The sequence below is a fragment of the Bufo gargarizans genome, chromosome 1 (assembly GCF_014858855.1).
Source record: "Bufo gargarizans isolate SCDJY-AF-19 chromosome 1, ASM1485885v1, whole genome shotgun sequence".
Lineage (NCBI taxonomy): Eukaryota > Metazoa > Chordata > Amphibia > Anura > Bufonidae > Bufo > Bufo gargarizans.
The window spans coordinates 510,686,841-510,696,316 of NC_058080.1; the positions used below are offsets into that span (position 1 = coordinate 510,686,841).

General features: G+C 50.7%; 1 protein-coding gene across 4 annotated transcripts in view; it reads right to left on the reverse strand.

The window, feature by feature from the left end:
• Positions 1-9,476, reverse strand: part of DDX54 (DEAD-box helicase 54) — a 41,796-nt gene that overhangs the window by 22,227 nt on the left and 10,093 nt on the right. For all 4 annotated transcript variants that reach the window (XM_044275300.1, XM_044275297.1, XM_044275299.1 and 1 more), the window contains exons 2-8: positions 8,176-8,290; positions 6,961-7,031; positions 6,478-6,666; positions 6,319-6,368; positions 4,978-5,019; positions 4,770-4,865; positions 4,557-4,678 (exon numbers count right to left, since the gene is read on the reverse strand). In XM_044275300.1, the coding sequence (XP_044131235.1) occupies positions 4,557-4,678; positions 4,770-4,865; positions 4,978-5,019; positions 6,319-6,368; positions 6,478-6,666; positions 6,961-7,031; positions 8,176-8,179 (574 nt within the window). In that variant the 5' untranslated portion in view covers positions 8,180-8,290. The remainder of the gene's footprint in view (positions 1-4,556; positions 4,679-4,769; positions 4,866-4,977; positions 5,020-6,318; positions 6,369-6,477; positions 6,667-6,960; positions 7,032-8,175; positions 8,291-9,476) is intronic.

The following is a 9,476-nucleotide window of genomic DNA, read 5'->3' on the forward strand; positions in this document are numbered from 1 at the left end:
AACCCCCTGAACCTTTCCGTCGGAGGCACGGGGGCGACGACACCCTTGTCCGTTAGAGAGCGAATGGCCGTGAAGAAGGCGGCCGCTCGTACAGGATCCCGCGGAGGACGGGACCGGAAGAAACGGTCTGGCGGAATGGACGCAAATTCGATCTTGTATCCGCAAGATACAACCTCGAGCGCCCATGCGTCTGAGATGTGGGCCCGCCATACGTTCCTGAACAGTAGAAGGCGGCCCCCCACCCGGGTGGGTGGGGGCGCACCTTCAGGCAGAGGGCTGCTGGCCTGTGGGAGCCCGTGTGGGCTGGGGCTTGCGCCAGGTAGATTGCGTCCGAAAAAACGGCTTCTTGCGTCTATCCTGGGCTGGGCCAGAGGAAGAAGAACCGGCCGCGGGTCTAGACCCGGTGGGCTTGCGAAAGGACCGAAAACGGGACGAACCAGCGCGACCACGGGGGGCGCCCCTCGGCCTGGACTGGGGGAGGTGAGTACTCTTCCCACCCGTGGCCTCAGATATAAGTTCGTCCAGACGGGTTCCGAACAAGCGGGAACCCGTGAATGGTAGGCCAGCCAAAGAGCGTTTGGAAGCGGCGTCCGCCGCCCAAACCTTCAGCCAGAGTTCCCTCCTGACAGAAACTGCCAGGGCAGAGGAACGGGCAATGAGGGCACCCGCATCAAGAGAGGCCTCACAGACAAATTTTCCGGCCTGGACAATTAGTTGGGCTAAGGAACGGAGGTCCTGTAGAGGGACGTCCGACCCTAACTCCCGTTCCAGTTGCAAACCCCATTCAGAGACCGCTTTACCAGCCCAGGCGGAGGCAAAGACCGGTCTAAGGGCCGAACCAGAGGCAGTAAATATGGCCTTGGAGAGGGATTCCGTACGACGGTCCTCAGCAGACTGGAGGGAAGATCCGTCTTGTACAGGAATAGTAGTGCTTTTGGACAGGCGAGCCACGGGAGGATCAACCTTAGGCGGGGACGTCCACGTGGTCACAGAATCCGCTGGAAAGGGATAACAAATGTCCAGCTTTTTGGGTGTAACAAAGCGGACGTTAGGCCGGGTCCAAGCCTTGGACACCACAGAAGAAAAATCAGCGTGGATGGGAAAGACCTTGGAGGCCTGTCTGGGGCGAAGAAAGGACACGCCGGCCTGTTCAGAGCTGGGGGGGTCATCGTGTATGTGAAAGGTATCACGGATGCTAGTGATAAGATGCCCCACCGCGGACGCCAATTTGGACGGAAGCTCTGAGTCCATGTCCACGTCCGAATCCGCCAGTTCTCCCTCAGAAGGCGTATCCCTTTGAGAGGATAGACTTGACTGAGCTCGCACGCATGGCGGAGAGAGCGAAGCATCTGGAGAAGATGTGCGCTCAACCCTTGAACGTTTCTGAATATGCCGGGCCCTGGAAGATTCGCTGGGAGGCAGGGAATCAGTGGGGGCGGCAGAAACGGTAGTCCCAGCGGGTGCGACAGGGATTGTGGCAGCCTGCGGGAGAGGCGGTCTATCCACGAGACGGCCCACTACATGTGTAAGGCTTTCCACCGCCTGAGACAGAGACCTAGCCCAGTCAGGGGGTTCAGAGGCACCGGGGGGCGCAGCGGAAAGCGGGCCCTGCACCGGGGCCTGACATGCAAGGCAATGCGGCTCAGATTGCCCACGCGGAAAAAGTTCCTTGCAGGCGGTACAGGCATGGTACCAGGGTTTGGGGGCACCCGTGGGATCTGACATGTTGAAAAAGTGGTCGTACCCTGATACAGAGACCACAAGGGGTTGCAGCAGCTATGACCAGGAGGGTTAGGAGAGGGTTAACTGTCCTACCAGTGTCAGAAGAACGTCAGGAGTGAAGTCCAGATCAACAGCTGCAGAAAGGCAGCAACAGCAGAGAGCGTGCGTCCCAGAAACGCAATCTATGCACCAGGAGTCTCCCACGTGGCTCAGCTTCCAGAACGGAGTGAGGAAGCGCGGCAAAAAACCTCAGCAGAGGCGCGGGAAGAAGCTCCGCCCCCTACACGTTTGAATGTCTCCTGTGAAGGAGAACGTAACTCCGCCCCCAATGACGCGCGCGCGCGCGAAAAAAAGAGCACGCCCCCTGCTGCCGTGACTCTCAGGTTTATGCAGGAGCGTGAGAAACGAAAACCTTTGTCCGTAGAACAAGGCCCGCAGGCCCAAGTGCGCGGCGATATGCAGGTGGGTGACCTCACCGAGCCTCCTCTGCCACAATGTCCCCCGCCGAGCCCGAACCGCCGATGTCGGGCCTAAGCCCCGCCCCCCGATCACGCACGGAGCGGCGGCGGCGGGGAGGGAGAAGGATGTCAGGAGAGTAATCCGGGCCCTATAAACAGCGTGGGGAATCAGCCATTGGGGAGCGGAAGCAGCCGCAGATGGGGAGATCTACAGAGCGCTCAAATGACGACCACGGGTGCCCCCCCAAACCCAGTGCAAATAGGGACAGGGTATGGGCTGGAAAAGCCATCTTACCTGTCTTCACCCTCAGTTCCTTCCAGCAGGGTCGCCCCTTCAGCTACTGGCACCGCAGTGGCAGGAAGCTGGGAGAGGGGCTTTGCGTGCGGGCGACCCCCTAGCTGGCGGGATGTAGGGGAGCCATTGCTGCCCAGATCCCCTATTGCTTCTGTGGGGGAGGCAGCAGTGCAGATAGTTGGCACTGGCGCAGCTCACCCCGGGAGAGCAGAGAGGCCCAATGCGTCTCTGGTATCCCTAGGAAAAAACAAAAATAAAATAACAAATTAGAGAAAAAATTACAACAAGGAGAAAACAGCCCTGCAGTAGCAGGGAGTGTCTTGCCTCCTTGGACACTAAGCTAAAACTGGTAGCCTCTATCTCCAGGCTGAGGGTATAGCTGATGGAGGAGGGGCTTAACAGTTTTACTTAGTGTCACGCCTCCTAGGGAGCTGAGCTATACCCAAGGTCTGTGTCCCCCAAGGAAAATGGGCGAGAAATAACTGTTCAGCATATCCCCATGCATTCTGAATGGAGAGTAATCCGTTCAGGATGTATCAGGATGTCTTCAGTTTAGTCGTTTTGACTGATCAGGCAAAAAGATAAAACCGTAGCATGCTACAGTTTTATCTCTGGCGAAAAAAACTGAAGACTTGCCTGAATGCCGGATCCGTCCTTCCGGTCTGCGCAAGACGGATCCGTCTATCCGCATGACAAGCGGAGAGACGGATTCGTTCTTGCAATGCATTTGTGAGATGGATCCGCATCCGGATGCGTCTCACAAATGCTTTCAGTCACATCCAGATCGGCGGATTCGGCAGGTAGTTCCGACTACGGAACTGCCCGCCGGATCACACTGCCGCAAGTGCGAAAGTAGCCTTAGTGTTTGTGTTTTTTTTTTTTTTTTTTTTTTACTTCCTATTAGCCCCCTTAGGGGCTGGAACCCTTGTCCTATTCACCCTTAGGCCCCTTTCACATGGGCGAGATTTCCGCGCGGGTGCAATGTGTGAGGTGAACGCATTGCATCCGCACTGAATCCGGACCCATTCACTTCTATGGGGCAGTGCATATGAGCGGCGATTTTCACGCATCACTTATGCGTTGCGTGAAAATCGCAGCGTTCTCTATATTGTGCGTTTTTCACGCAATGCAGGCCCCATAGAAGTGAATGGGACTGCGTGAAAATCGCAAGCAAGTGCGGATGCGGTGCGATTTTCACACATGGTTGCTAGGATGAAAGTCTATTAATTGAATTATTTTCCCTTATAACATGGTTATAAGGGAAAATAATAGCATTCTTTAATACAGAATGCTTAGTAGAAGGTCAATTGAGGGTTAAAAAAAAAAAAAAAAAATGAACTGACCTCCTCCAATTGATCGCGTAGCTGCCGGTCTTCTGTTCTTTCTTCAGGACCTGTCAAAGGACCTGTGGTGACATCACTGTGCTCATCACATGATCCATCACCATGGTAATGGATCATGTGATGAGCTCAGTGACATCACCACAGGTCCTTTGACAGGTCCTGAAGAAAGAACAGAAGACCGGCAGCTACGCGATCAATTGGAGGAGGCGAGTTCATTATTTTATTTTTTAACCCTCATTGGCACTGCACCACCAATGTTTATTATACTGGAGTGTTGGGGGGGGGGCGACACCTGAGGGGTTAACTGCAGCGGATCGCTGCTCCCTGTCAGAGGTCGGATGCCGGCTATTTGATTCCGGCACCCGCCTCCTGTATTTGTATTAACAGGTAAGTTATCTTCATTGGTGGCGCAGTGGCCACAGACCCTCCCCTCCTCCGCGTGTCCCTCCTTATTGGCGGCGGCAGCACAGGGGGGAGGGAGAGACTCCTTCTCCACTGCGCTGCTGAGAAGAACATGGGCGGCGGGGCAGAGAACTATCAGCTCCTGCCGCTGTAGTCAACTGCAGATCTGCGGCGGGTCTAGTCGCAAATGGCCACAAGACTAAAAAGTCTTGTCGCCATTTGTAAATTCTAGGTCGCATTGGCGACCATTTTGGTCGCCATCTGCAGCCCTGCTATAGTGTTGGAGACAACATAAGCTTGGGTTAACAGAGGTCAAGATGAACTAAAGCAGCTTACCTGCCCGTGCAAATTCCAGTAGCATCTTGGGTAAGGTTGCAGAGAATAGCAAAGTCTGACGAGTGTCTGGAAGACGGGAAATAATTTCCTGCAGCTGCTCAGCAAAGCCCATCTCAAACAGCCTGTCACAGACATAAGAGGTGGGGTGGTGAGCAGAGGCTCCTCATCAGTAAGAGACAGTTGTGAAGTTGTACACACACAATACCGACTCACCGGTCTGCTTCATCAAACACGACATACTCTACACTGCGCAGCTTAAGGTTCATTTCAACAGCTACGTGCATTAGACGACCAGGCGTGGCAATAATTCTGCAGGAAGATAAAACTTATTTCAGATGCTTGATCAACATGAAAAAAAGTATCAAAACCAAGAGAGGAGAAACATGCAGTCGCCAATCTGATGTGCCAAATGAGAACTCACATGTCTGGGTTTTCATGGAGAGCAGCAAACTGATCTTCCATCCTGAAATAGAAAAAGAAGGAAGACTGCATATAGTGGAGGACAATACACTCACCTCATTAAAGGGGTTGTCTCATCATGGACAATAGGGGCATATCGCTAGGATATGCCCCCATCGTCCTATAGGTGCTTATAGGACCTATATCGAGAACGGAGCCCCGCAAGGTGGTGGCTGGAGGACTTCAGTCTGGCCACCACCAAGCCGGCTCCCCATAGAAAAGAATGGGAGTGTACAGCACATGTGCGGCCCCCGCTCCCATTTATTTCCATCGCCAGCCCTATAGAAAATGAATGGATGGCGGCTGCGCATGAGCAGTGCGCCCTCCTTCACTTGCGGGGCTCCATTCTTGACATAGATGTGGGAACCCGCACCTATAAGACAATGGGGGCATAGCCTAGCGACATGCCCCCATTGTCCACAAGAAGACAACCCCTTTAATGCATTTACTTACAAAAGAAATAGTTTTATTATCCCTCATCCCCTATATAGAGCAAAAATACGCTGCACTGCTGAGATTAGACACAGGGCTTGGCCGAGCATGCACGTGTTCTCAATAGGGAGAGAGGTTAAACCAATGCCAAACACATCTGGCAGCGGCTTATCTCCCCTGAGAACAAAAGGATGGGGCATGTTGTAATTGAACTGCCTAACCCCTTCTTTCCCCCAACATCTGCGGTCAGGACACCTCCATACACATTAGTTGGCCAGTCCCGGTGGGTTTGTCTGATGTTCACCTTTCAGTTGTGGCAAGTTATCCCCTATCCCATCTATTAGATCCGTGGGAGGTCTTCCACTGGGACCCCCACAGTCTCTGGAACTCCCACAGAGATGAAAAGAGCAGCATGAGTAGCAATCTGCATGCCTGACCCGCCGCACTGTTCATTTTGAGGGTCCCCATTCTTGTAATCTGTGGGGGTCCGAGTGGTAGTATTTATAGATAACTATAGATAACTAATATTTATAGATAACTTGAAGAAACTGGAATACCCACTTATGGTTAATTTGATGGGAAGCAAAGTAACTGATCAGTATGGAAAGTGGAATACTCCAAGGGAACTTGCAAACTCCAGATATGCAGATGATATTTCCCTGGTCAGATTCAAATTCCAGAGCCTAGTGCTGCAAGGCAATCCACAGAGCCACCGGAGCGTATAAATGTACATACAACAGAAATGAGTTTATATGACTACTGGTTAAACATAAAAAATGAATTACAGCTAATGATACCCCAACTGCTGGCCATATCTATGAGATAGAGCTTAGACCATGGAGATGCAACCAGTTCTAGTAGTGCCACTTACCTGTCTCCACCCAAGATAAGGGCAGTCTTCAAGCCGGTAAATTTCCCGAGCTGGTAGAGGAGAAAGTTATTAATATACAGATGAATGAAGAAGCATGGAAATATGGCACAGAAAAGGCAACTGAAGAGAAAGGGTAGGGGCCCTGGCACTGCTGTGTACCTCTTTAGTGAATTTCAGCGTCTGCAGGGCAAGCTCTCTGGTAGGTGACAAGATGAGCCCACGAACTCCAGTCTGGGCACTGTGAGCCTTCAGTTTCTCAAACATTGGGATCAAGAAGCAGGCAGTCTTCCCACTGCCAGTCCTAGCCATAGCAACCGCATCTTTGCCATCCAGAATAATTGGGACTACCTAATAAAAGAATAATGAATCATATTAAAGGCGTTATCCAGGATTTGAAAAAAAAAACGGCTGTGCTTTTTTTCCCCTCAACCTCAAACAGTGGCACACCTGTCCACAGATTGGTGTGGTATTACAGTTCAGTGCCATTCAGTTCAATAGAGACACAACCCATGGACAGGTGTAGTGCTGTTTTTGGAAGAAGGCCGCCATGTTTTTTTTTTTTCTCTAATTCTGTACAACCCCTTTTAAATGTGGGCCCTGCAGGATTTTAGTGTTAAAGTACTACAGAACAGTTACACTCACCTTTCTCTGAATGGGTGTTGGCACCTTGTAACCCTTCTTCATCACTCCTTTAAAGACAGGATAGCTAAGACCTACACGAGGGACAAGAGTGGAAGATGTGACACATCTGCAGGTGTTAAATTGGAGTGAACAGGGATGAAACCCCACCACCCTGCTCACACTTTCCATAGGGTCAGTAGCAGAACCATTGCTTGCACATGTGGCAGTTTTCCCGTGCGCGGACAGTGCAGCTGACTACCATAAGCTTCTCAGCACATGCTATATTCTTGTACACTGCAGCACGCCCTATTGGTATCAGTCCTGCGTCAGGACTGCACATTTTGCATGTCCTTTACAGGAAGAGGGATCCTGCAGCATCACTACTAGCAGTACTTATGAACCCCAACTACGGTACTTTTTATCCACTTGTATACAGGAAATATACAGCAGGATAAATACATAGCATAAAGGTGGTCACACACATTAGATAAAGGTCAACCGAACCTGCAGATTTCTGGGGGAACAGCAAACCGTCTAATGGGTATGGTGGTGTCCTGATGGCACAGCTTACTGCCCTCTCCCTGAGGCCTCATGCACATGACCAGTGATGGCTAACCTTGGCACTCCAGCTGTGGTGAAACTACGACTCCCAGCATGCTCCGTTTATTTCTATATAGTTCTGAGAGCAGCCAAGCAAGGGGGGCATCTTGGGAGTTGTAGTTTTACCACAGCCATCACTACACATGACCATATTTATTGTCCGCATTTTACGGGGCTGCAAAAGATGGGGACAGCACACTGTGTACTGTCCGCATCTGTATTTCCATTCTTCGGCTCCACAAAACAGTTAGAACATGTCCTATTCTTTTCTGTATTGTGGACAAGAATAGGCATTTTTACAACCGTGCAGAACAGGAAAGTGTGGGGCGCACACGACCAGTATCCGGGTTTTGTGGACCTCAAAACGTATACGGTTGTGTGCATGAGGCCTAATAACACATCCACACTCGTCTGAGCCAAATTCATGGCCCTCTAGCTGTTTCCAAACTACAACTCCCAGCATGCCCCGATAGCTGTAGGATGTTCAGGCATAAACAAGTTGTAGTTTTGCAACAGCTGGAGAGGGTCACGAGCTTGACATCCCTGTTGTATAGGGGCTTCTTGCTCATAGACCGGGCAAACCCAATATAATAAATCCGCAGTAAGCACGCATTGTCATCCCAGGCCATGACGTACCCATAGACTGGAAACCTCCCGATTTCTTTTTCTTCTTGTTCTGAGCTCGGACCAGCTGCCTGGTGTCCAGCTCTGTGTCTGAGCCAGCATCTGCTGCTGGGAACGATGGGAGATGCTGCAAGGGAGTAAAATAACGATACATACATTAGAATTGATTTAAAACGAACAATTTAACAGCATAAAAGGGGCTGTCCAGAATTAGACCTTGGGATGTGTGCGGCATTCACTTCTAGGAACTACTCCTTAATACAAGACACCACCCTTGGACACGTGTGGCGCCGTTTCGCAGTTATGGAATTTAGGTTCATGCACATGGTCGCATAATTGAGCACCCACTTGAGCTTTCCTGTCCCCCTCCGATTCCCCACCTTATTACTGCAGGGGAACCCCTCGTGTCATTCCGGCCTGAAATAACCCTGGAGTAGGTACAGGACAAGCTTTCTATAACTCCTACCCAGTGTCAGTGCTTGGATGAGCAGGCTGAAATCAGTGTGCCTGTCCTATGGTAAAGACATATTCACACACGGCAGATTTATGGCAGAGCCTTTTATTATGTAATGTATCTGTCCCACATGTTTGAGTGAATTTCATCAGGAGAAAAGCTATGGTTATGTTCTTAGGCAAGGACAAATCCACTGCAAACCATGTGTCCGGAATCTGCTGTCATGGCTTCCACTCATCAAGTGGATTTCAGTTTCCTGTAAGACCTGGAAACAATGGGGTACTGACTGAAGTTCTCCACAAGGAAACCTTCAGGTAAGGGCTCATTCACACGACCGCATCCGTTTTTATAGTCCGCAAAACACTGATACTGGCCATGTGCGTTCCGCATTTTGCAGATCGGAAGGTCCTGCCCTATGATAAAAATGCCTTTTCTTGTTCACAATTACGGACAAATAAAGGACATGTTCTATCTTTTTTGTGGGACTGTGGAACAGAAGGACGGATTGGCGGCTCCATTGAAATTAATAAGTCCACATATATTCCGCAAAATTGTGGAACGGATGCGGATAAAAATCTATGGTTGTGTGATTGGGCCCTAAGGGTACTTTCACACTAGCGTTTTTCTTTTCCGGCACAGAGTTCCGTCCTAGGGGCTCAATACCGGAAAAGAACTGATCAGTTTTATCCCCATGCATTCTGAATGGAGAGCAATCCGTTCAGGATACATCAGTTCAGTCAGTGAATACCGGATCCTTTTTCCGGATGACAACGGAGAGACAGATCCGGCATTGCAATGCGTTTGGATCTGTCTCACAAATGCATCTCTTTTGGTCCGGATTGCTGGATCCAGCAGGCAG